Consider the following 27,319-nt stretch of genomic DNA (forward strand, 5'->3'; position numbering starts at 1 on the left):
TGGCAATTGTGCAATCCAGTAATGAATAGTCCAGGCCAGGACAGAAATGGGATCCCATTCTCTGTTGCATGCAGTTTATCCAAGTGTTTTTGAAAATGGATGTGTCTGTCTTATAGGCATAGTCTCTTCTGATATGAAAAAAAAAGAAGTGAAAGCCATTGATATTTTTGATGCAAGAAGACATTTTGCTGAAAACTCCCTTGGAAATAATTGACTGTGAAATGAAGTACTTCCCACTTGAGATAATTCTGATACTTCTATATTTCAGAGTATTGCTTTCAGATTTTGCTTCCTGGGTTAGATGTCTTCCAGTTACAGCTGTAATGTATTTCAAGTACTAAGAAATGGAGGTTTAAAACAAAAAGTAGGAAAAAAAAAAACAACAAAAAAACCCACCACAAACCAAAAAATCCAAAAGGGCCCCAGAGAAGAATAGCAGGGAATACTGCAGATCTGCACTGAAGTTTTCTGAGAAAAAGTTCTAGAATTACACAGCCCTGCAAAATTTTTCTGGCATGGGATGAAAGCAAAAATTTGCGTCAACAGTTTCCATGAATTTTAACTCCTGAACTAAACCAGTGCTCGTTCTAGCAGCTTCTCTTCCTGTTGAGTTCAGAGGGACTTGAAGGGTCTGAAGCCCTTAAATGATCAGGCTTATCTTACAGTCAGGTGTGCATGTCTTCATTATGCATCATGCACCTTCTCATTAGCTCTGAACCAGATTTTGCTTGACCTGATGTAATCTTGCCTTGTTCCCTGCTGCAAAGCTTTGAGCTTTTTTTAGAAGAAATCAGTACAGTAAAGCCCTACAAATCTCCCTCCTATCCACTGCCATGACTCTTAAAATTAATTGCTTTATTTCCCCTCCCATGTCAAATGCTAGATATGTGCACTAGCACATATCTCTTATTTTAAAAATATTAGCTCTTTTAATATATGAAATATCTCAGAAAGCCCTAGTCATGGGGGCCAGATTATGATGCTTGAGGTCTCTGTCTCAAGAGCTGAGCAAGGCAGGTTTTCATAATGCCATTATTCATGCAGTTCCTACCAGTTGCCACAGCAAGGTGTGCTTGGGAGTTTTAAGTGATTTATTTGGGGTGGCCAGAAAAAGTGGCAGAGTATTTCCCATGTGTGTGCACATACTCACACCTCCCACAGCAGCCATGCATGGTTCGTACGGGGTAGCCATCCTTGGCACTGGGGGACTGCAGCAGCAAAGTCCACCAAGGCATGGATTGTCCTCCTGCTACTCCTCACAAGATCCCTGAATGGAGACAGTGTTTATGGCTGAATTGGTGCCATGGATTTTTGAAGAATACAAAAGTAGGGGAGACCACTAAAAAACTGTAAAGCTGCAGAAGAACCCCTTCTCATGTTTACTGCCATGAAGGTGAGTCAGGGTGCTGACCTTGCTAGAGGTCTGTCCCCATCCTGTGAGCTACTCAAATTCAGCACAGAGGTCTTTGTTCTGATGGCTTTCTGTATTTATTTAATTTTGAAGGATATGAAAGTTCACAGTGCAGGAAGAAAGGCTGTCTCAGTCTAGATACAGTTGGAGATTAATGAAACATCGAACAATTTAGTCATGTCACTGGTTAGAATTCATCTGTCTGACTTCTCTAACACCAATGCACAGTGAAAGCACAGACACACCAACATGCTTATCTATATTGGCAAAAAAAATCCTGTCCACACCTCATCAAGTCTGTGTGCTAAGTAGCAGACTGGATCTAGGAGAGGAAAAATGGACTGTACACCAAAGATTTGGGGTTTTTTGGCAGATCAAAAAACAGCTTCTCTGATTTATGTACAGCTAAAACTGGATGGAGATTTTTCATCAGTGTTTGGGGCTTTTTTCCTGAATTATTGTCTCTCAAAATCATCTTTCTTCAGGAAATGCCAGGATGAAGCATTTTCAATCAGGAAAAAATCCAAACAAATACAAAGCAGTTGATGTTAATCTGGGTCCCACTGGGCTGCTAAAACAGTATGAGTAGCAGCTTTAAAGTCTCATGTCCTTGACCTTACAATTTGATGTCCTCTGGCTGGACTACATCTCCTCTGATGCTCCATGGTCTGCTATCTAGATGAGTTCCCTTTGCGTATGAGGAGAAGCACAAAAAATTGGAGTATGGGAGATGCAGGGCTGCCCACAAGCCAGTGTGTGGTGGTGAATAAGGACACAGACCACTTATGCTAAAGCTGGGATATTGCAAAACCTTGGCTGGATGCAGAGTAATGTTAAAAGAATGTTTCAGCACTTTCAAAACATGCTGTCTATCTTACCTAAATTCATAGGGCTTTTTTTCTTTTAGTATTTTATCAGTTGTTATTTCCATCTTTTCCAGACTGCAGTAGGAGCCAAAGTACCGGACCTACAAACAGACTGGAAGGGACTTTCCTGGAGGTGAGTGAAAATGCTACTTTTTTTTTAATCTGTTTTTGTCCACACAGTTAAAAGTGTGGGTCACCTGGTTGTGTAATTACGTCTTTCTATATGTAAATTCAGGGGAAGGATGCTGACAGCAAGTATTGCTTGGTAAGGATTGGAGGAGTCAGGATTGGAAGAGAAAAGGAGTGATTCCTGTGGGGGGTTGGGTTGGGGTGGGTGGGTTGTGTTTGTTTTTGTGGGCTTTTTCTTGCGTCTTTTTTTTTCTTTTTTGTGTGTGTGTGTGTTAACCCAACCTGTGTCACAGTACCTTTTAGCCTTTTGCTAGTCTCTCTGGAGCTTATTCAAAAGGTTGCTGTTATTATCTACTGCAGTATATAATGCTTGAGGGTTTGAGTGAGTGTGGATTGGCATGAACATGGAGAAAGCACTGCATATGTGCTCAGTGAAGATGTTCCAAACACCTTTGCTATTGCAAAGTGGGCAAATGTCAGAGGGTGTGAAGCTCAATATCCATGCTAGAGTGGAAGGAAACTGCCTGCTCCCTATGGGCAGATGTATGGTTGATAAGTGTGTGCATGTATACATCGTCCTCTCTGCTCTTTCTGTGTCCTTTTGCATATGTCTGCAGGCATGGATACTTTCAGGAGGGGCTGCCACACGTGGTGTAAGAGTGTGTTGGCTCTGCACAAAGACAAGTTTTGAATGGTGAGGCAGAGGCTCTATGTAATTGGCATTGCAGCATTGCAAATAGGTAGTTAATGAGTATTTAATGCAGTCTCTCCTATGCTTAGCTGCATGCAAATGTAGTTTCAGCCAGGTAACGTGGAGCAGCTTTAGTGAGGAAATATGCTTTTCTGTGATAGGTATCCCAGCATGTCCATATGAAAAATCAGTTCTCTCAATATGGTCTATTCCCATCCTAAAGGCATAGCTTCTATCCTAGTGCTGCCTTGCTTTATTTAATGTGAGTTATCCCTTCACTACTTTCCCTGAATTCCTGTGGTTTATCACCTTAGTCCTCTTTGAAGCAAATATTGGGGGAGGTTGGGGGGGAGGAGGTTGTTTTTTCCTTCTTGGGCTGCTACAACACGTGGTGACAATAAGACAGATGGCTGCAAGATTTTATTCTTTCCCTTTGTAGTATTGGAGGTGATGACACTCTGGAGATCCAGGCTACTTTACCCAGTGAGTATCCTAGAAAAGCAAAAGTTGGGTATTACACTGACAGTGGTTTAAGTGGATGCTAGGAAACATCTGGAAATGGTCATTCCTTGAAAACGGTGGGGATGTCCATCTGTTGTGGGTATAAGCAGTTCATGTGAGTGAGAGCTGAGATCCAGACTGACCTGATTAGCTGTAAAGTTGATTCAGCCCCTCCACATCACAGGACCTGCATGTGACTGTATCATCTTTCTGGCCAAAAGAATTAGGAGTAAATGTGCTGAAGGTGACAGAAGCTCATGGTGGACCAGTTGCTCCCTTATTTTGTTTTGTGCTTTCTAGTGACTGACTGTAATATCTGTGGACAAATGAAGAGTTATGAAACAATTACCAATCCATCTAGCCAGGACTGTTGACAAAGCTATGGTTCTTTCAGATGATTTCAAGTTGCTACATAGCAGTGGGGAAAAAAAAAATCTAAAAGTACTATAAATTTTTGCCCTAGTGTTCTGTGTAATTGGGCCTGTAGTTGCCATAGAGACCATTAAGTGGTCAATCTGACAATAAATTGGAAGGCACTTGGTTTACAATGCCTGCTCTATTTGTATGTGATCCATGCTGTGGAGCATTTTGACAATACCTGACATTGTTAGTAAAAAATCTGATGTGCTTAGCCTTGTACCAGGCATATCTCTGTGTTTGAAGAAAAATAGAAGGCGCAATTCATTTATGCATTATAAATGAGATTCTATAAAGAGGTTTCAGACAGCACTACTACAGACACAGTAAGGACAATTGTCAGATGTCATGCTTCCTCACTGAAAATTTTAGTGAAATCTAGAAAAATGAAAAAAATTCGGTTCTCTGCCACAAGTATTATTATCTAGCTGGAGGAGTGAGAGGTAGAGGGCCATATTCAGGACATCTGCTTCTGGTACATGAAGGAAAGTAACCACGAATACTCTGACAAATGCAAGACTGGTGATTTGCCCAAGATCCATCTATGCATCTCCTGGGCCACCAAGCCCTGGTTCCTCAAGCCCATGGAGAGAAATACTTGCAGTGATGAAATTTGGACAAGTAACTAGAGTCTTCAAAGCAGGTGTGTCTCTAGCTCCTGTAAGTCATAGTGAATGAGGAGAAAACACAGGTCTGTATTCTCACCACTCGATTGGCTCCTGCTTCTGCAGGGAGGCAACACTGCTGGCTGTACTGTGAATGGTTAAACATTGTGCTTTTTCTTTTTAAGACATCTTGAAAAAATTCAATCCGAACCTCTTTGGTTTCTCCACTGGCACTTCTAAGGAAACAGCTGGATTCAACGTTGCGGAGAGAAATGCCGCAGCACGGTAAGGACAATCCCAAAGGAGAAAGGCAAAGGAGTGAGAAGTGATAGACTGGCAGGTTACCTTTGTGATGGATGTCAGGGTTGAGGTAATGCTGATGACCTGCTGGTACTCAGCATGTTTCTGTGATCTGATGTTTTTAATTGTGAGTTTCAGGGTTTTGGTTTCTTAATTCAATTTGGTATTTGGGGGATTTGTTATCTTTTTCTAAATTAGACACAAGCTTCCTTTCTTTATTTGATTTCTGCCCATAATTTTTGAGCCAGTAATGCCTTAGTTATGCTTCTAATTCAACCAGTACCTTTTTCTGCCCAGTCTTCAGTGTACAGGTCTCTAATTCACTGTCAGGCAATATCTGTAATGAGGAATAAATTCATTCCTTGATTTCTAGAGAATGTACCTGAAACTAACAAATGGAAGCCCACTTGTACCCTAATGGCATTAAAAATTATCCCTATTTTCAGTGCAAAAGAAAAAAAAAAAGCAGCTGGAAAATCACTCCTTTCTCCACATGAAGAAAAAAAAATCTACTAATCAGTTAACAACTAAAACATGTAAAAATTTGTAAGGCTTACACTGTGCCTGCTCCATGAATACTCACAAAATTTGTTTTCAAAGCTTTTTGTGACACCTTTAACAACCATTAAATCTGCTGCAAGAGAAATTTAGGATAACTATCAAAGCCTGTATAGCTACTAAATATTTCATAGGTTCCCTGAACAGAGCTGACTCAGCATGATCAATATGGTTCTAGGAATCCAAATAATGTAACTGCATTTGTGTAGTTGCTGGAGGGAGGCAGGGCTTATTAGCTCAAGCACAGTCTTTTTCTAGTGTATGAGGAGCTCATTTCCAGCTGGTGTCTCAGCATGGTTTGTGCTTTGGCCCATGGATGTTGCATCCTGTCCAGAACTGGACTGGGACTTCAGCCTGGCAGTGCCACAATGTAAGCACTCTCTTCTAGCCATAAGACAAGCCATAGGAATTTAAGACCAGATCGGGAAGGCTGGTTATGTGCCCAGCTTCTGTATCAGCACCAAACTCCCCCACTAGATTTTTGCAGCGAGTTATGCAACTCAATGTCTCTGTGCATCTGGGTATTAGTGTTTTTTCCCAAACAAAATGCACCAAGGCCAAGTCTGAGATGGGAAGAACTCATATCAGTTGCCTGCCACTTGGCAGCCATCCCAGCTGAAGCCTTTTCAGATCAGATTATTCACTTGTCCAACTTGGTCCTTCAGCGTTTGCTCAACCTTTTGAGGCATCACTTTCCTTATTCTGATTTCTGCTGCTCCTGAGATCCCCTGCAATGAGGAGTGGGGATCAAGAAGGTAATGTGCTTTTGGAGCACACATCTTCTGTTCTCTCTCCTAGTGATATGCCAGCCCAAGCACGTACATTGGTGGAGCTGATGAGAAGCAGCTCGGTAAGTGGGATTTGGGCCACACCTTGGTGCTGCCGGGGTCTCTGGGAGATGACTGTAATTAATGGGATGCTTGAGTCATGAAGAGTGCTTTACTGATGAAAGAAAAGTCCTTGCCTCTGCTGTGCTTTCCAAGATTAATATGCCAGATGAATTACCCCTAATGTAGGCTGCAGTGCAGCCAGGAGATGTAAGGATGGTAGAGAGGAAGAGGAGAAATCTGAAGGCTCTGGTGAGATCACAGGATTGCTTTGTTGAGCAGCAACCTTCAAAGTGAAGGTCACAAAGGCTGAGTGTAAAATTCCTGAAGCAGGTAGGTCTGCAGACCAACATGAGTCACAATATCCACAATACTGGGAAGAGGAACTATGAAGTCTTTGCTGGAGAAAAAGCCCACTCAAAGTCTGGTTTTGAGCAGGCAAATAATTAATCAGTGACCAGAAACCTCAGGAATGGATGAATCTCTGTCACACCATAATCTTGTAGAGAATTAGTAGGAGATTGTGGACCAGTCTGATGTGCCAACTCCACTGAGGGCAACAAAGGGCATCAGAAGCAGGGAGGGGAATAAATCTGAGAAACCCAAGGCTGCTCTGCTCTGAGTGTTGGCTGCATTTGAGTGGATGACTGTCTGGGTGTGAGCTGTTGGTTCAGGGAGAGCATTCCCTCTAAGGAAGAGGGAGTGCCTGGTGCTCCTTGGCTGAGACTGAATGGGAAAGGAAGGCACTGAATAATCAGGATTTGTCGAAGCATGTGGCTCTCCATGCCAGAACTCTTGATGGATGCTGCATGCTCACCCCACTGTCAGTTACTCTGCATTGCCAATTGTTTGGCAGAGTGAAGAGAGCTGGCATAGCTTTTCAATAGAATAGAAGATGAGAGGCTGTCGTGCTTTGTTTTATTCACAGCTTTTTATGCATTTTTTAAAAAAAGGAGAGGAATCTGTCCCTGCCATAACATTGCCTCTTCGTGAAAGTCTTTCTGAGCAAATTGCTGGTTAAAGAGGAGAATTCAGACCTGGGTGATTCCCAGGCCCTCCCTCTATTTGTGAGATCCTTTCGCAGATGTTTGTTATGTAAATGCACTACACTAAAAATAGTTGCCTTTGATTCCTTTCTTTGTACCGAATGTTACAAAATGTTTTGATGAGATCCAGCTCTCAGCAGCGCCTATTGTTAGCTTGTGGTGACGTGGATGCTGCAGCTGCCCTTATATGAGCTCAGTGAAGTCACCAGCCTCCTGGACTCTTCTATTTTAATCCAGCTGTCTATTCCCTGGGGCACCCCTTGCCCCTCCTGGCCACGGGGTAATTCTTGCCCAGCTGGCAGGAATTCCCAGCAGCTCCAGTTCCACAGCCACATGAGTCACTCCAGCCTCCTCTCCCACCCGGCTTTATCTCCACGCTGTCTGCAGTGTGCAGCCATGGCTGGCAGATCTCTCCTGTCCTCCTCTGTTCTGAAGCTGACATTCATTTAGGGATGCTTGCTGCCACAGACATATTTCCGTGCTTGGTTACCCTGACAGAGCTTGTCTGCTGAAGGGAATTTCCTTACAGAAGCCAAGGTGAATTGCAGCAGGCTAGCAAGCAGTTCAGATTTTCCCCCTGGAGAGATGCTCTTCTTTTGCCAGCTTAACTCAGCATACCTCCTTTGTTCTGCCCTACTGTCTGTGCCCATTTAGCCCCATTTGTGAATGTTACCTCTGCATGCCTAAGCAATGGATGCTGCAATCTGTTTATTTTATGTATCACTAGAAAATTAACTTCAAGGAAGACTGGAAGCTGATTACCATCCTTGTTGGAGGCAGCGACCTATGCCAGTACTGCTTGGACAAGGTTTGTATCTCTGAATTAGGCATGCTCATCCAGGCATTTGGCAGGTGACCAGCCCTGGAAACATAGCTTTTCCGTCTCTCAGGGAACCAAAGTTCCTCTTTGTTTAAAAAGCACTTAGAAGTCCTGCCCCTTTCATCTGTATTGTATCAGAAACAAGTGCACAGCTTTTAATACGGGGGCACTGCAGCTCTGGAGAAATGTATTATTTGAGTACTAGGAACCTGCTCCTATTGAACAAAACACAAAGATTAAGCTGAAGAGTTCTCCCTGCTTAACTGGACAAAGTAATCAGTGTGGTGTCTCAGGCATGTTAGGGGACACAAGTGAAGTCTTCTGAAAAACATCTTCACACAATAATTACTGAGGATGTCCAATTCTTGCTTCAGAATGACACCCAAAATAGTAACATTAGTTTATAGTGAAAAACATGTCTTTAGCTGTCAGTGGTCATCCCCTCTAAAACTGTTTATGTGGCACAGATTGGGGGTCTGTACCCCAACTTGTTGAAATGACCAGTCACTGTTCTCTATTTTGCTCTTTCCTTTACAGGCTGCTTCCTGGAGCCTATGTCCCCACAGCTACACCTCTATACAGTCACAAAGTTGTTTTGCTTACAGGCTTTGTGGGGTCTGACTGCCTTCATATCAGTTTCTCCAGATGGGCACTTTGAAAATAAAGATACTGTTCTGTTCATAAGGCAAATCAGTCCACTCTGGGTCCCACAAAAGACAACCCAAAATCCAAAAATGTGATCAATATAGGCATTATCAGGGAAAGGGTCTGCCAAGATACCTCAGGATTTTCTACAGACATCAGAGGAATATATTAATAAAAGCATAAGCACTATATAACCTCTGTATATATGCTGGTAAACTTCTTGATCTGGAAATATATCTGCCAACAAAAGAAAAAAGGAGCATCAAGTTGGTATAGCTTCTCATAGATCACCTTGTTGGTTCCTGAAAAAGACTGCCTCAATTTTTTTTTTTTTTTAATTTATTTTTAATAGGAAACTTATTCAGTGCAAAAGTTTGTAAAGCACCTTCAGGACACTCTGGATATTTTTTATAAGGAGGTAAGCTTTTAAGATACCCTAGCAAGCTATGTTCCTGGCAAGTACACTGATGTTTTTCTCACCTCTGATAGACTGTCAGTGATTATGTTTCATACAAGGTCATCTTTCAAATAGTTGGAGTCAGACTGTTCCTCAGTGCTGTATTTCAATGACTATACTAGCTAATGCCCTGAGAAAGAGAGCTGCAGTTTCAGAAAAACTGTGTTTGACAATATTTATGCTGTGGACCAAACATACCATGACCCTACAGCCAGTTTTCATGGCTAAACCAACCATGAACAGTTTCATTTACCCTAGAGCAAATAGAAATGTCCCAGGGAGCGAAGCAGCATTTCAGCTAGTTTGTACTAGCTGCTGGAATTTTTTTGGCTGACATCCACTCTATGTCTCCTCCCCCTCCTTTTATACATCATCCTTGCACATGCCATTGGCTGCAGCCAGTGCAGTTTGCACTGACTCCCTGTCCTACAGATGGCACTTCTTGCTCTTTGTAGTGGTATCATGTTCTGTTATTTGTAACATGTCTGTATGTCTGGTTATTATAATCCTCACAGCTCCCAAGAGTCTTTATCAACATGGTAGAGATGCTAGAGCTCTCTGGGCTGCGTCAAATCACAGCAAGCTCTTCAGAGTGTTCTTTGACAGCAAAGTAAGTGAGCAAAACAGCTCTTTGCCTATAAAGTGATATTTTTTTTGGCTCAGTCTCAGTTTCTACAGGAGGACATCCACACTGAGCTTTCCGAGCTACTTGCATTGCTTTGTTTACCTGATGCACCCATCAACTTTCTATTACTTCTTGCAATACTTCAGCTAAAAAGCCTGCACCTGTAGATAGCAGAGTTCTCACTTCTCAGCTGTAAGGCATCATGACACAGCACCAGTCAACATATGATTGCTGAACTTCAAAAGCTTTTTTGCCCAGCCATCTGCTGGTCAGCAGCACAGGCTGACATCGCTGATTCCTCTCTTTGTATCCAGTGCTGCATTACCTCTGGTGCAGGCTGGACTGCATGCAGCAGAGCACAGCCAGGAACTGCTCCTCGCACCTAAAGAAGGAGACCAAAATCTTAACTCAAAGAAGGTTGAGAGACTTGTTTTAGAAAGCAGCAGTGTCTTTAAAGACATCAGAATGGACCTGAAAAGGCTCTTTAGTCTTGCAGAGAAAGGTATAACAAAGACCAGTAGTTGCAAGGTGATGCCAAATGAATTCCAATTAAGTTAGGCACAGATTTTTTTAAAATACAAGTGATTAACTACAGGAACACACTGGAAGGGAAAATAATGAATTGATGGTTTTGCCCAATGCCTTCCTATTCATTCCAAGCACATTCTTAGAAGATGAATTTCAGTGAAGCGCAAGTTATTACCTCTTGTTGTGAAGGTAACATAAAAAAACAGAGTGGTGCAAGGACTCAGACTACTACATGGAAAAATTTGTATTTTCTAACTTTAAACTCTCAGATATCTGAAATTCTGCTGTAAGCCCATTCATGGGGTAGATTTTCTTGTTATTCTAACACATGTGATTTCCTGCTGATGTGTGGTATACTAAACACTTTTTTCATGTTTGACTCGAGTTGCTGATCCTGCAGCTCTTTCTGCTGGTGGTAGGTGTTCATTTTGAAAAGTAAGTCAGTAGAGATTTTTCTTTTGTGAAATATCTGTCTATTCCTTAGCCACTAAGGTGGCTCTCCCTTCTGCATGTGAGATTTGAGCACCTATCCTGAGCTTCTTGAAGCAGATGCACAGAGCTGAAGAACTGTGAATAAACTATTCTAGACTGGCTTTTAATTCTAGTATTTCTTTCATTGAAGGAAAGTTTGCCCATGTTTCTTAAACCCAGAGGAAAATACTTCTGAATTACAAGAAATTAAGAGAGTTAACAGAGATTTTCAGGTAATGCATTGATTCTGTAACTGGTTATTTTCACTTGTGTCTCTTTATATTGCTTCCCTCACTGCCTTTTCTGTCGTGCGTATCCTTAGCAGTACATGGAGGGATAACTGGAAAACTACTTGGATGCAGCCTAATCAAAACCCTACCCAGCTAACCAGTTAGTAGCAGTGCAAAACTTTCCACATTACCACCTTCTTTCTGAGTTCTGAGCTGGATGCAGATGGAGACCAGTTCTGTTTCCAGCTGCTGTTTCAACAGCCAAAAAGGATTTAGTAATGATGGCTGCTTTGTTGATCTGTGTTTGTCTGTTATGAGTCCAATGCGTAGCTCACATGAATTAACATGTCACTGCAAGAGTGACAAATAACCTTGCATCAGCTGTTTTGTGGTTACTCTTAGCAGAAGAAATTAACTAAACCAACCATGGGCCAGCTTGCTATCTGAGAGTAACTTTTCATAGCCTCAGGCGTAAGATTCACTCAAAATTAACAGAGGCTGTAAATAGCTATTGGAGCAGAAGCTTTTTCCATCAATGTTCTTATGAATACAGGAATCACTGTATCAGATCACATAATATTCTCCATTCTGGCTCTGGCAGTGGCTGTTGTCCAGTGAATCTGACAAAGCTTAAGAAATTTACCCTGGGTAATGCTTGCATAAGCCTACTAGAGGGGTCATTTTCTTCAGCTAAGGAAGAGGGATTAAGAATGTTTTGAGATATGACCAGGAACATTAGTATTTATACCCATAAGTTACAATGAGATGGGGTTTTTTATTTGTATGAAGGTCTGGGACCATAACTTTTGGAAGTGGCGGGTAATTTTTCAATGTATTCAAAGTATTATTTTAATTCAAGCACACCTTTCTGAAAAATCAAGTGCACTTCAGCTCAAGTTGGCATTCTGGACTCATTTGTCACTTCTAAAAATGTTGACCTTGTTCCTTTTTTTTATATTTTTCTACAAATTTTAATCTAATTGCAGTTGTGCAGTTTTGGTTTCTATAAGTAAGGTTTGAACTATTTTTTCCTGGTTTTTTTTTTTTAAATTAAGCAACTTTATATTTTTTACTTTTTTTTTTGTTTGAAATAATCCAGCTTCTGTGCATTTTCCTCATGAAAATCTCCTCATGAACCCAATTATTTTCCTAGCCATTTTCTTGACTGTTTTATAACATTTAGCTGGATTTACACAAACGATTCATGGCTTCCTACAGCGAAAGGTGTTTAATCTGCATGTTTCTGCTAGCTGACAAATGTTAGATGAGCCTTGCAAGTAACTCCTCTGTTTTCACTGATTACACGGCACGCAGGCTGAAGCCTTGCGGCTGATCAGCAGCGGTCGGTACGAACAGCGGGAGGACTTTGCCGTTGTCATCCAGCCATTCTTCCGGAACACCTTGTTGCCCCTGGATAGTGTGAGTCCTGTTTTGCATTCCCATTATGCAAGGGCCAGTATGTTGATTTCTCTTAAGCCAGTAAAATCCATGCCACAAGGACTAGGTTTTCTTCTCTCTGCACAATTTAGTGGCACAGCATGGAATCTGTGGTAAGAGTGAGAGAGGAGAAGACAGGAAGTCTCACAGGAAGGCAAGAGGATTCACAGTGCTGCCTGTGAATCAAAATGGCTTTAGGAAACATTCATAGCCTGCACCCATAAACTAGGCACCCTCTGACTTCCTCTAAACTGTGTGTTGCTTCCCTTGTTGAGGAGGTTGGTTAGCATTCACCACAGTTTCCCGATTTAGGTTATGGAATGTGTTCAGGTTTTCTTCAAATGGAGACCAGCACTTGAATCTCTGACTCATCCAAGCATAGAAACAGGAAGCAGCCTTTGAAACCAAACACTGATTCTCCTTCTTTTCCCCAGCCTTAGCATTATGTACACTGTGTTGTTAAGGATACAAATATCCAGTGTGATTCCTCATCAAAACAACCCAGTTTTGCATAGTACTGATACTCTTTTCATAGCATCCCCAATTTTTTTTTTCTGTCAGCCTACAAGGTTGACCAGTGGTCACCATACAGGTATTGATGAAGCAAATTCCCCCTAAGAGAGACATTTGCCACAGTTGGATAAGCCCACCATTTTTATTGCTATCTGAAATTCAGCAGAAATTTCAACACTTGAAATGTTGTTTGTAAGTCTGAATCACAGAAGTTTAAAAAGCAATAGTAAGCACTTTTCTATCAGTTCTGTACAAAATGGAATGTGGGTCAATGGCAGGGTCTGTGCAACAGCTGTGACATTTGGCTTAATGATACATTTAGTTTTGTTGTGAAAAATTTTGTGTGAAGTTGAGCAGGCTGCAATACACAGAAGGTCTCAAGGTGCAGTAATCAGCCCATAGTTAGGAGCACCTAAGTTTATTTCCAGTGTGAAAACATGAGCATATTGCCTTTAGGAAGATACCAAAATTGTGAAGTGTGTGGGTATATCAAGTACAGTACACTATTAGATATAATATGTCAGATCTCAAAGACTGAAATTTGCTGAGAAATAAATTTTTGCTTTTATTGCAGACTAGCAAGCCAGATATGAGTTTCTTTGCTTCAGACTGCTTTCATTTCAGTGTAAGAGGCTATGCTGAGATGGCCATGGCTCTCTGGAACAATATGGTAAGAGGTTACAACTTAGATTCCTATGTGTTTGTGGTAGCAGTATCTACAAAAGATCATGAGAAAAGTGTCTGAAACAAAAGAGTACCAAGACATAAAACTGATATCCTAACAAGAGGGGCTTGCTCAACTCTGAGGTTCTTCTCACTTTGCATTTCTTAGGCATGTAATCCAAATTTATCATATTGCATGAAACAGTGTAAGTCTTTGCTCATTCAAATTAGGAAGTCTCAAGAGTCTGGAGAAAACGAAAAATTCCTTTCTGATTTGGAAAATAACTTGCATTAAAACAAAAAGCCTAGTTAAACATTCAGTTATGTAGGTTTCCTGAAAATGTCTGTTCAATGATCTTGCCCTTCTTCAGTGAATTCTGTTATATTTATTAGGAAAACATATATGTGACTGAATTTTTGCTGCCATTAATAGTGTGGACATGTTGTACCACCCACTCTTGTATCTGAGGCAGTTTTAGTAGAGTCACTGAAACTAATGGGGGGCTGAAATCAATCTTACGGTGCTTGTAATCACATTCCATCTGTCATTTTTGGGGAAAGGAATAGCTTTTGAATAGTGTTGGAAGAAGGTGTCAGAGGTACATGCCAGACTTGATAACTCCAAGGTCACAGTTACTTTCAGAAACATTTCCCCATGTTGGGTGGAAGACTATGGCATTTTTATACCACAGCAACATTTCCTTCCCGTGTCTTGTAAACACCAGTAGCCAAATACATCGTGCTAGCAGAAATTCTATATCCTGGTTTGCACAAGAAGCAAACATAAGTGGAGGGGAATGTCTTTTCCATCCAAGTAAAAGTTTGAGAAAGATAAGAAACTTAGAGGATACCCCAGAATGAGCTTGAAAATAAGGACTGGAAAGTGCAGGGCAGGAATCTGTGCAGCTGCCCAGCATAGCATATGAGCTGTAGGTCCAGGATTATAGAATGTACAATGCAAGCACATGCTCAGAGTAATTGATTTGTGCATGCACAGCAAATCTGCCTGTTTTCCATCAGGTTTTCCTGTCTGGGACTCCAGATGACAGTAGGCTGGTAGGCTTCACTCTGCTTCATAGCTTAAACAGGGCTAATGGTGGGCCAGAAACCCCAGGCAAATGTAGAAAAATTCAAATTGAGCATGGCTGAGGGTTTCAAGAAAAAAAAAAAGGACAGTACCTGGGCATATGGTGGTCTTAAATTGGGTTTCTGTTGCCATGTGGTATTCCTATTGGCCATTACTCATTCCTGAATCACCATCAGTCTTTTTTCCTGTGCCACCAGAGTTTTTTTCTGTCCCTACTGTCACTCATTTCCTACGCATATAAGGATATTGACACAAAGCTTTCTACTGGGGTGGCAGGGATCAGGTTCTTACTGATGCAAAGCACAACTATTCCCTCCCATAGAGATCTGTCGGTCTATGCCAACTGCAAATCTTACTGTTTACTATTTAAATCTACTTCTTCTAACACATCCCTGCTTTTCCCTGGCAGTCCTTGTATGGCAAGGCTGTGCAAGCTTACTGTAAGGCTGTATTGTTTCCCCGTTCCCTGAAAAGCTGGGCAGGCTGCAGGCTTATGGCCAAATGACACGGATTCTTGTCAATGCACATAAAGGGCCAGACTGTGCCTGGCCACTGTGTGGGTATGCAGGGATTGGGATGGCTTACGGAGCTTCTCCCTCGCCGTGATGTTCTTTGCCCTTTTGGCTTCATGCAAAACAAAGTGTGCTTCTGCTCTCTGAGGTCAGAGGACTCTGTAGTCTTAAGGGGTTTCCACTGGTCCCAAACCCACCTTGTCAGGTGTTTGGCCAAGGTGAAGAGACACATGGACAGAGTGTTTGGTTAGTGTTCTGCCTTCATGCTTGCCACATGCTCTAGAGGAGCTGTGGTTTCTTCCAGCAGTTGTCCTGTGTGCTCATGGACCTGAGGATACTGTCATCTTCAAAGCCCAGAAGCTAATGCTCCTGAAGAACAGATTGCATAAACATGAAGTAAGCATGAGTGGTTACAGAATTTTGCATTTTATCATCTTTTGTCTGGGCTCTGTGCCAGAATCCTTACCAAGTGCCCTGGCATGGGAAGAATTACAATTACCTACAAATAACTAGTTGCACCTCAGGCAGAATGCTGCAAGATATGAGCCACACATCATACAAATAACAGAGCTGTTCTCTTTAAGGTACAGAAAAACTACCAAATTCAGTCTTCACTGCATTAGCTGGTGGGTGGGCCAAGTGATTAGGACTCATAGAAGAGTCCATCAGGACCCTACAACAATCAGCAAAACTTGGCATCCTGTTTTTTGCTTCTTCTCTTCTCTTGTTAGCTTTCTTCCCTTCCCTCGTTATATTTTCTGTGGTTCATATATTTTTATTTTTCAGTCTTTGCTAGCTTCTTTCTGTTTTTTAAATTTTTTATTAAAAATGAACAAGAGAAAGTTTCTCAGTGTTTCCATATGAGAATTTTACGGATAAAATTTGTTTTTTCCATGTTGAGTTGGTTTCGTTGCTCTATTGTTTCTCTTCAGCATGCAGCTGACACTGTAATCCCTTGAGGACAGTAAATGCCTGTATGGACAATAGCAGAAGCACCAGCCATCCTCTGTGCTGTATTCCCAGAAGTGCTGGATGACAACTTTGCAGTTCTCTATGGACCAATCTTGTAGTCATTACTTCAGGCATGTCCATACAACAGTTGTAAACACTTCAGTTAACATGACTGAGCAAGCCTCTACTCGTTAGCTTAACTATGGCAACCAATGCTATGTGCACTCCTAGCCAAGCACAACTGCCGGCCATTAGCCCAGGCATATTTTCTGTTGGGTTGGAAATGGGCTCAGGGTGAGCCTATGGTCAGCTATTGCAATTTAGCTGCCAACTGATAATATAAAAGGCTCTGTTTAACTTGCTTCTTGCGAGATTGTGAACCCAGCCTCAGCTAAAATTCCCAGGGAATTTCTTGTCTGAGTGAAGACTGCAAAGGTTGGCATTCTCCCATCCTCTCTCTGTAACTCTGTCATTTCTGAAGTAACTCCCATCATCATGACACTTAGGCACCTTTCTTTAAGTAATGTGCTAGGTAATATGTCTAACATCTGTCATGTGGGTTTTTTCCTGTGGTTTATACTGCCATTTGAGACGAGTACATGGCAGAACTAGATGTAATAGCGAACCACTTTGCTTTAGCTGAACATTTAAAATGCATTGTATTCAGAGCAATGCAAAAGGAAGAAACACTTATCCTATTCCTTGCTTCCGAGGGAGTTATTCTGCGGCCAGTACATCAGATTCTCAATGTCTTCAGTTCACAAGTGTTAAAATGTTTGTAAACTTTCCTCTGCTCCTTCTACCACACTTATTCGTTACTGTAAGCAGCAAAAGACTGGATAAGAATTTGTAACTGTCTGAATCAAGAGAGTCTGAGAAGAAAAAGATTCATCATGAAGTTTAACATTGCTTTTCTCTTCTTCAGCTGGAGCCAGTTGGTGAAAAGCAGACTTACAACAATTTTACCCATGACAGATCAAAACTCAGGTGTCCAAACCCTGTAAGTAAAGGTCAAGGTGCTCTCTCCATTAATTACCTCTATTTTTTCCTCCTTTCTTCTCACTGGTAGAGCTCTTTAAAAGAGTATCTTTGTGAAGGTTTCAAATAGCTAAAATATATTCCTGTTTTGTTACAGACAGGGAAATCTACTTAAGATTTAAGACAAAAAGCTTTATCCTCACTGCAGTGGAAAGCCTTTCATTAAAGTTAGTTCTAATGAGTCTGTGTATTTCCATTTGCTTGTTTGCAGCAAGCAAATTAGGAAGTGATGCCACCACTCGTGATTCTGAGGTGGCTTCTTTTTTGTGTTCTCAGAATTTTCAGACAATAGAGCAAGAGAGTGTTTGGGCTAAGATAGAGAGAAGGCAAAACCAGCTGATTGTCTAAAGATCTACCATTCCTCTCTGAGAAGGGGCAGTGTCATATTGTTGGAATACTGCCTGTTGAGTGATCTATGGTAAATAAAGCCTTTGCTCTCCCTTTGTAGGAGAAACCTTTTCTTTCCACGAGAAGAAATAGTGGATTTGGAAATTCAGATCTCAGCTTGGAGAAAACAGAATCTTCAGTGCCCTACTGGGCAGTCATTGTGACTGCAGTAGCTGGGGTCCTCGTGGGTTCTTTACTTGGCTGGGTTGTGTCACGAAGAAGAACCAAAAAGCGCCAACACAAGGCTGACACAGAAAACAACATTAAAACAACCCCTCTGTAACACAAGTGGAACAAACATCTTTCTCTGATGAGGCTGCTCTCTTCTGTGACACAGAGAGTAGCAGAACAAAAAACCTGTTGGATGTGAATGAAGCTTCTTAGTTGCCCAGGGATTTTTGTGCCAAATAACATTGATCAGTAATGTATTTTAGAGCTATCTTCTGCGGACCAGGCAGGTGGAGGATGAAGTTCAAAGAAATGCTGTGGTTTCATACCAGCAGGCAACTAAGTACCACACACCTGCTCACTCAGTCCCCCTCAGTGAGATAAGGAGGAGAACTGGAAGAAGGTAAAACCCATGGATTGACATAAGAACAGTTCTAATAACTGAAGTAAAGTAAAATGTAATAATAATAATTGAAATTAAATGGGGAATAAAAAAAAAGAAGAGAGGAATAAAACTCAAGAAAAACTAGTGCTGCACACTACAATTGCTCATTGCCTTCTGACTGATGCCCACCCTGTCCTTGAACAGCAATCAGCCCCTGATTGCAGAACTTCTTCCCCCAGTCTATATAGTAAGCATGATTTTCTATGGCATGGAATATCCCTTTGGCAGGCTTAGGTAAGCTATCCTGGCCATGTTCACTCGCAGCTTCTTGTGCTGGCAGAGCACAGGAAAGTGGAAAGTCCTTGGTTTAGAATAAGCACTACTTAACAACAACTAAAATACTGATTTGTTATCAACATTATTCTCATACGAAATCCTAAACACAGCACTGAACCAGCTGTTATGAAAAATATTAACTCTATCCCAGCTGAAACCAGGACAAAGTGTTAAAAGCTTTTCATTCTGGGATCCAATTCTCTGTTTCATGAATATTACTCAATTGCACAAAGCAAGAACACCTGTTCATGCATCCTGGCTTCTTAATTGTGCATCTGTCCTTTTCTCTTATAAACCTCTATTTAAAATGTTAGAGACAAGTCTGTGATTGCAGCCTTGTATTATCCAGTAGTAAGGTGTGAGTGAGATAAACAGCAGCTGGAATTTCTCACGTTATATTCCAGCAAGACCATTGTGTTGAAGGTGCTAAGGTGATTCTACATGGGCAAGTACAGTGCCATGGAAACATCTTTAAACTGGTTTCTGAACAACTTGGATCCACATGGTACCACTGGTGCAGTGCTGGGCAGCACAGATAGAATAACTCTGCACTGCCTTGGACCCCTGGCTCCTTCCATCTGGGATGGGGTGTGGAGCTGGGCTGTATCTGTTACTTCTTCTCCAGGGCTAAATAGCCCAGAGGCAGTCCTGTATCCTCCTGCCCTCCCCTGTATGAGAGCTGGTTCCAGAATGAGTCTTCTTGTGATGGATTTCTTCACTAGCATCTAATAAGGGGTCTAAACAAAAGTGCGGTACCTGCAAGCCAGCTTGGCTTAACCCTTCTTGTAGGACATCTGTTATGTTCAGGTCTCCCAGGCTGGAGACTCCATGGTTATTATCCATAGAAGAGCTTGCTAAGTTGTTTTGCACATTTTAGTTTGTTTTGTTTTTTAAATTCTAATTTAAGGAGTTCAGGGACTATCCTTTTTGGAAATTAGACTTTCCTCGTTTTAAACCTGCAGGCCAGTTCATATGATCTATTAGTACAAAAGGCTCTTCACAAGATCCGCATGATCTTGTTTCCCAATATCTTTCTTATTTCCTATGTTAAATACATTACCTTTTAGTTTTATTGAAGCCAAAGTGAGGTTTGCATAGGTGCAATTTTTTGTGATGTGTACTACATTTCCACTCCAGAAATGCAAATGAGTAAAAATGATAATGTTTCCCAGAAGAAAGTGTTCTGCATTTCCTGCATTTATTATTATGCATGCAGAAGGTGTTTAGACTTCTCCTTTTTCCATTTCATTTCTGTCAGTGTCCTTGCTAAGATAAAAAGAGGTGGGCAGAGTACAACTTACATAGTCAGGTTTCAGGGGCTGTAGTTGCACTCACCTCTTCTTTGATCTGCTCTCAAAGGTAGGGCTGTTAATAGTAGGACTTTTATTTACCTGCATCTTACCCACAAATGTGTGTCTGTGAGCTCCACATGCAGCACAAAATAGGGATATATTTAGAATGTGAACCAGGAGCAGTTGCATCTTGGTCCAGTGCAGCACAGGCTCTTCCTGTCCCTGTCTTAACTGTGGCCCATTAAGTATCTACCTGGTATTTATTTAACTTGGGAAATGGAAGCAAACACAGCCTCCAACCAAGAGACAAGATTTCAGTGTATTCCATAGCACCTACGCCTCAGACACACTGGAAAAATATAATCCTCATATGTGAGGAAGCTGAGCAAATTCCAAAGGCTGATATCTCCTCTCATCCCTAAATGTTGTTCTTGTGAGTTGTTTTCCCTTCTGGGAACTTTGATAGCCACTGCTCATACAACTCTTGGCTTGGGAAGAAGTAAAAAGATAATAGTTCTCTACAGAACCTTTCATCAGTACTAGGTATTTCAAAGGAAACTCAAGAACAGTAGTTCAGTACTGATTTACCTTTCCAAATCATGTGTGCATGTAGGAAGGGGGGTGGGAGTCCTGGAGCATGAGTTAGAGGTGCAAAATGCTGCAGTCTCTCACATCAGGTTTGTCCTACGTAGAGATGGGTACAAGTGCTTCTTGGGTTTCATGCTTGTGCCCCCTGCTAGAATGACTAAACATCCCCTTTTCTCACTTAGGAAGCTAAATTTTGTTCTGAGCTTCTAAAACCTAAATTATAAGAAGGGCAGCCAGTTGGGAAGCGAAAGGAAGGATGGTTCTTAGCTCATTCACTATCCTGAATGATTCTAGAGTGGAAATAATTCTTGTGCAGGAGCCTGGTTGATTCTGCTTTTGAATGGTGACCTGCAGTTCCCTGCAGCATTTAGCCCTGTAAGGGATGCTGTCCTTACTGATGCTTTTGGGAACCAGGAAACCATCAATCTTAAATTATATTGGCTCTGTTCTGGTAATGCAATAGGACACTTCCCCTACTTTCTGTAGCTTTGGTGTAGCTTTAATGCACGAATACAGTAGGAGCTGGAACAGGAGCTGGCAGGTTTTTATTTAATCTATGGAAGTATCTTCTGGCATCTTTCTTCTGTAGGCTCAAGTATGTGGTGAAATGCACTGGCATTAAAAAAAGTAAATCAAGAATCGTGCAGTTTGCAGCTGTTCCACAAGCAAAATTATTTCCATGAAGATGTTACTGCTGAACGTTCCCTCCATGCTTATTAAGGTAACATGAATCTGGAATGAATGACAACCAAATAGGTCTGGATACTTTGCATTCAGTGTCATGTTAAATCAGGAAGTAATCTTATCTGTCAGTTGTCCATTTGTCCTTTTTTTCTGTAATGACACGCCCTTGGTTTCAAATGCCCTTATGGCGTTTTGCCTCAGCGGGTGCTGAATAGACAGATTGCCTACAGAAGCACGAAAGGAGAGGCTTTAGAAGGAACTTCAAGTCTGTATGGAAAAATGGATCAATTGGATGCCATTTTAGCCAAGGATTTTGCTTTAGCCAGTGGTAGTCTTGCCCACCAGTGAAAAGCACTTCTTCTGTGTGATTTTCTAATGGCCTGAGAAAACAGGCTTTATGAATGCTGCGTCTGGAGAAGAGCCACAGCTCAGCCCACATGAGTGGTCACTATTCAAAGGACCTTTGTGGGCACTGGCCAACAGCTCAGGTTGTCGAGAAGGACACTTGGAGTAAATATTACTCTGTTCCCTGGTCCTGAGAAATAATCTGTTCTTCAAACAGGGAAGAGATGAAGCCTGACAAGCGTTGGCAAACATTTGCCTGCAGCTTCAGCAGTTCTGGAGTTTAAATTCTGGCCTTCTTTGTTACTGCTGATGGACCTTCCTCTCATCATGGTACAGTGCCTGCATGCTGCTGTGTAAGGTCTAGGGTCAGTTTGCCCCAAAATCCAGTTTAGGTGCTCAGTGAACTTAGAGAAGAGAGGGAAAGTTCAGTAAAAACATCTGCAGAGAATTTTGCGCAGCTTTGGAGATTGTTAAATGTTTCCTCCCACCACCTTCTAGGTGGTGAGATGTGCTAATGACAGATGATGTCATTTTAACAGCTAGGCAGTATGTGATAGCCTGGGACATCTGGGCAAGAGTTTTGTTACTTGGAGGGATATTTTGCTGAAACGTTGAGGTGAAACAACCCCACCTAAAGAAAGGAAAAGCTCTGTATTTTTACAGCTCTTCATTTTTGTGATTTACACTTCCTGGACTATTTAAAGAATTTTGGAGGCTTGGAGGATCATAGATTTGCTATTGGAGGATCATAGATTTGCAATTCTTGCTTCCCCCACGCGCCCCCTTTTGTTTTTAGAAGGAAGGTATCTGGGATTTTGGGACAAGCAGGACAAAAAAAATCTATCCATAAAATAGTCAATATATTACTTAAATAAAAGAAATTTTCTGGGTATCATAGATCTTTGAGCACAACAGGGAGGGATGCTCTTGTGAATTATTGTGTTAAAACTAATTCTGTTCCAAGTACTCATTTTGCACTGCAGTGCTGCCCTGTGTCTGTGTGTACCCATTTTGTTCCACCAGACTGGCACATTTTAACTTAGCACATGCTGAGTATCTTCCATTTAAGTGTCCTTGCCACCAGTTAACTTTGGTGGATATCAGATGTTTCACTGTCTTTCTGAGAATGGTAGATTTCTCATACTTGTTTTGAAAAAAGTTAACTTTAGATGCTTTTGATGACCATTCTAGCACAAACAAAAAATTGTTCCGGATTAGACCATTGGAGAGAACAGTACCCCAAGGGAAAAGACAAAAAAAAAAAATAGGACTTGAGCAGTTCTAGAAAATAAATCCTATTAAACATAAGTGAGCTTATTTAAAGGGTGATTGGAGCTACTCACTGGCTATAAGGAGTTTCTTATTGTCTTTCAATTTCTGTGATCTGTGAAATTGTCACTCATCATGAAGCCATAACTGCATTAAGTCCACTGAGAAAACATCATTTGCTGAACTGTATGGGTTTTCTCTAATTGCAGGCCTTCAGCAGGATTTGTAGAAGTTGGGTATGAAAATGTGCTAATGTTCTCTGTTGGATGAAGCCTGGGATCCATGAATGTGTTTCTGTGGTAGGGTGCTTGTTGTTTCCAGGCCTTCTGCTTCCCTACAAGAAGGATTTAATAGTCCCTTTGGACTAGGGGTGCTGCAGGGACATGGTTCTGTGAAAGGCAGCCAGGAATTCCTGCCACTGATCCATGGGCTGACCCTGGAGTGAATTATTTCAGCTGGAGAAGCCAGCTGCTTCCCGACATCTAGGAGTGCTTTCTCATTGCTGTGAAATTATTATGGCTGTGAAGAAAAGGAGCATGGTACCTTCAAAGTATTTCTATCTTAACCATCAAAGATTTTATAAAAAATCCTTTTGGTGTTAAAAACTAGCCATAGAGGAAACCCCTTTAGCTACCCCTTGTGTTGCTTAGGTGATGGAAAGCACCACCTGAGGGCCCCAGTGGGCTTAGGTAGTGATAGGAGAGAATCCCCAAAGTGAAACAGCAGCCAGGGTTGCTCAGCTGTGGTTCAATTCAATAACAGCAGGGAAGCTGAGCTTTGTGTAAGGGCTTCCCAGTGGGTGGAGACATTCACAGAAGATACATTCTGTGTTCTTGCACTGGTTAAAGACGCAGGAATTGCCTGGGTCAGCAGCTCTCCTCCACCCACGAGGGATTTACCTGCACTTGCCAGGCTGCCCACAGGTATCCTCTGAATCAGTTTTCAGATCAAAGAAAAACACAGGAGTTAGGAGTAAGTGGGGAGGACACAGCTGGGATAGATTAGACAACAAAAATCAAGGGTGCATCTTTTGAAAGTTTCTAGGTTGTCTCTCTCCTTAGCTCTCTCAGCAACCATCTTATATTACTTCAGCATAGACTTAGGAACCCTCAGAAACCTTGCCTGTCTGCAATGCAGCCTCTGGGGCCTGGGTTGCAGCATCTACTAAACATCCCACAGCCAAACTGACTGACTGCATGAATCATTTCGTGTCCCTGAGGATTCATCCCAGACCCTCTGGGGATCAGAGGAGCTGACATACCCAGGCTATGCTTCCCAGACAGCCTCAGGTGGAGGACAGACACTGAGGTCCTCACTGTAGGCAAGAAAAATGACACCTGCGGGAAGGTGCAAAAGCAGAACTTCAGGTATCTAAATGCTTCTGAAGTCCAAAACCAGAGTTCAGCATGTACTCTGAAGAAATGACATGGCACTGTGTGGAACACTGATAACAGGATTAGACATACCTATTGCATCACTGTATCATCTACATAAGCTGCTTGTGCATCTGAGCTGAAAATGCCACCAATGCCACTTAGCCTTTGACATAACATTTATCTATCACGTACTTGTTTTTATGGCTTGAGCTGACCTTTCCCTGCTGCTGCTCCTACTGCAGTAGTCACACAATCTCTTCGCCTTTTCCCCTACCTGAGACATCCTTTTGTCACAGCTGTCAGAAATCTCTGGTACAAGGTAAGTAAATAAGCCAGCCTGACAATTAGGACATTCCCCTTGCTGTTACTTATTCAACAACAAAAAACTTACTGCCTTTGTCGAAGCATCATCTAGAGAATTTTACAAATGTTTATGAAGGTAATTTGTGTGTCCTAACATTCCTGTGAGATAGCCTTATTACCCCCCCCAACTAAAGATGATGAAATTTATGTGCAGAGAGGTGAAATGATGTTCTCCAGGCTACGTGATGAGTCAGTGACTGAGCAGGAGATTAAACCCAGCAGTCCTGGCTCCACAGACACAGCCCAGTTGTGTAACCACTGTACAACTTATCACTCGATCACTAACACAGGGAGACTGGTGGCTGTGCCAGCTTAACGCCTATTTTTCGCCTTAGAATGAATGCAAATATGGCAAAATATTGGCAGTTTGTTCCAGCGGGGAGAGAGGGGTGGGGAGCAGCGAACTCCACGGAGGATCGGGTCCGCCCCGATGCTCCATTTACACACACAGACACTGGGCAGCGCTGCGGTGGAAACCGGGGCCCTGAGTATCGCGGGGTGGGGAACGGAGACGACGGGGAAATTCACTGCCCTCCCATCGTGCTCCCACTTGCATTCCCACACCCAGTAATTAGCTCCAGGTTCCACCCCCAGCCTGCAAGGTGCAAGGCTGCAGGTTGCACCAAGCTCTGAAGGGATTCTTGCACATTGAGTAGAGTAGGAAGAGTCAGGATTTTTAGGGATCCGATCTCGGATCTGTTTACACGGCTATGGCGTGTCCCCCAGATCAGAAAAAAGTGGATCCTATTGAGAAGAAATTAGGTTGATGAAATGGAGATTTTTTTTTCTTGTGCTGTTGGTCTGTCTTTCATTTTTTACTTGATAGAAGAAAATTATGGGGAAAAGTGGACCCAAAGTGAGAGTTTTCATTTCAGAATGTTATTTCAAAGGCTATTTAGTTTCAGAATATTCAGCAATGCAGGATGTCTGCCTTTTGACTTACTTTTCAGCTGAAAAATATTACTGATTTGGAACCTTTTGATTTTTTAATATTACCATCCTGACTTTTGAATGGGAGCTAACACTAAATCATCAGCAGGTCTGAGGAGAAAGAAAAGTTGTTTCTTTTGAATAGTTCCAGTAAATGCAAAGCTGTTATTTAAAATGTTTAAGAGGCAGTTTCACTGCCAATCTTACTCCTGTATTTATCAACATGATCTGTCTCTACCAAGTAATTTTGCTAGCTATGAGAGTGACCACAGACCAAAATCACTGTCATGCACAGTCATCATCCCTGCTGCCCAACAGTACCGGTGTGTAGCTCTAAAACCAAATTATCAATAGCCATCTTCAGCAAGAAACCCTGCAGTGTAATTGTTAGAGCAGTTGCAGCATGTGTGTGACCACAGCGATTGGGTAAGCCTTTCCTACTGACTCCAGTAGCAGCTCAGAAATAAAAAAAAAAAAAAGTTATAGAAAGAGGGAGTTTATGGCACTCCCTGTGCTGCCCTATCCCAGGGCAGGGAAATCTGCTTCAATAGGAAGCAAGAGCTGTAAGAAACTGCACCAAATATTGTGAAATTTGTGACATAAAAAGCACTGGCTGTGCTTATCCTCTCTCCCAGCCATGGAGCTGGAGAACTGCTCCTGGGTGTCTTCCCACCAGACCATATTTAGCAGAAACCTGTAGCTTACTTGTGTAGCTTTTTTGAGTTTTGAAATTTCATAACTTTATATGAAAGCAGTTGTGAGTTGGGATGAATCTTCTTGATGGGAAACAGGGATGTCCCTGCAAGTTATCAAATGCTAAGATGTAATTTACCTGTGTGCTCCCTTTGGTCTTTCTTTGAGCTGCCCCAGCTGACTGTTTGCTATGACAATCTAATTATGACTTAGTTTGGCCCGAGCACCAGCTGCCTTTGGTTTCTTTTATCTCACTGAACTGGGCAAGCAGAATCTACATGTTTCAGACCCTGCTCCCTGTGTGAAACCAAAGGAATTCAGAAGTGCATTAGAAAGGCATTAGCTTCTCCTTTTCCCTCTTTTTTTTTTTTTTTTTTTTCCACTGGAGCCCATCCAGATGGAGCACAAACAAGGAAAGGATAAATGCAAAGTGCTCTGCCACCCTGAAAGCATGTGCTGACGTCAGCTTTCATGAACTGGCACTTTAATCATCGAATGGGGAATGTTTCTCTCTCCCTCTGCAGCCTCCCTTTGGATTTCTCAGTGCACCAACATTAGCATTTATGGCAAGGAAGATTTATTTTCTTTGCTGGTTAAAAGGATAGTAAACTCAGAATGTTTTCACAAGCTGCTAGACAGAGAGCTCTGGAGACCTGAAATGCTGTAGGCTCAGTCTAGGTGCATCAAGGGCAGCAAAAGGGCAAACTTCTTCCTGGATGTATTTCCACTTGCATTAACAGCTGAGCTGAAAAGCAGGGGGCTAGTCCCTCAGCATACACAGAAAAGCTGTCAGCTTCTCCAAGCCAGACTGCACAAAGTACCCCCAGGGAGGAAGAAAGTATGGGGTACCAGGTGCAAGGGACAGATCAGTCAGGGATTTCCAAAGGACTTTTTGAGGCATATAAGTTAAATTTTTCAGAATTAAACACTGAAAGTTAGCAGACTCATTTTCTGTTCATGTGTCAGGCCTCAAAGAAGCACCTTGCTCTCTCCCTCTGCCCCAGTCTTCCTGAGAGGACAACGGGTCATTGGGCTTTGGCCCCCTCTCAGAAGAGCCAAGAGTGATGAATTCACTGAGGTGTGTGAGGAGCATTTTAATTTTGCTGAGGAAGATCTCTGTAGAAGTGCTTTGCATTTGTTGTTATCTTTCTGCTGGGCTTGAGCATACTCTGTTT

General features: G+C 42.0%; 1 protein-coding gene across 1 annotated transcript in view; it reads left to right on the forward strand.

The window, feature by feature from the left end:
* PLB1 (phospholipase B1) overlaps positions 1–18,379 on the forward strand; it is a 76,288-nt gene extending 57,909 nt beyond the window's left edge. The window contains exons 48-59 of the mRNA XM_053972890.1: positions 2,352–2,410; positions 3,537–3,580; positions 4,806–4,905; positions 6,277–6,328; positions 8,079–8,159; positions 9,169–9,234; positions 9,789–9,883; positions 11,049–11,130; positions 12,442–12,546; positions 13,652–13,747; positions 17,216–17,290; positions 17,777–18,379. Coding sequence (XP_053828865.1) covers positions 2,352–2,410; positions 3,537–3,580; positions 4,806–4,905; positions 6,277–6,328; positions 8,079–8,159; positions 9,169–9,234; positions 9,789–9,883; positions 11,049–11,130; positions 12,442–12,546; positions 13,652–13,747; positions 17,216–17,290; positions 17,777–17,998 — 1,077 coding nt within the window. The 3' untranslated portion in view covers positions 17,999–18,379. The remainder of the gene's footprint in view (positions 1–2,351; positions 2,411–3,536; positions 3,581–4,805; positions 4,906–6,276; positions 6,329–8,078; positions 8,160–9,168; positions 9,235–9,788; positions 9,884–11,048; positions 11,131–12,441; positions 12,547–13,651; positions 13,748–17,215; positions 17,291–17,776) is intronic.
* Positions 18,380–27,319: the final 8,940 nt, after the last annotated feature.

This window comes from Vidua macroura, chromosome 3 (genome assembly GCF_024509145.1).
Source record: "Vidua macroura isolate BioBank_ID:100142 chromosome 3, ASM2450914v1, whole genome shotgun sequence".
Taxonomy (NCBI): domain Eukaryota; kingdom Metazoa; phylum Chordata; class Aves; order Passeriformes; family Viduidae; genus Vidua; species Vidua macroura.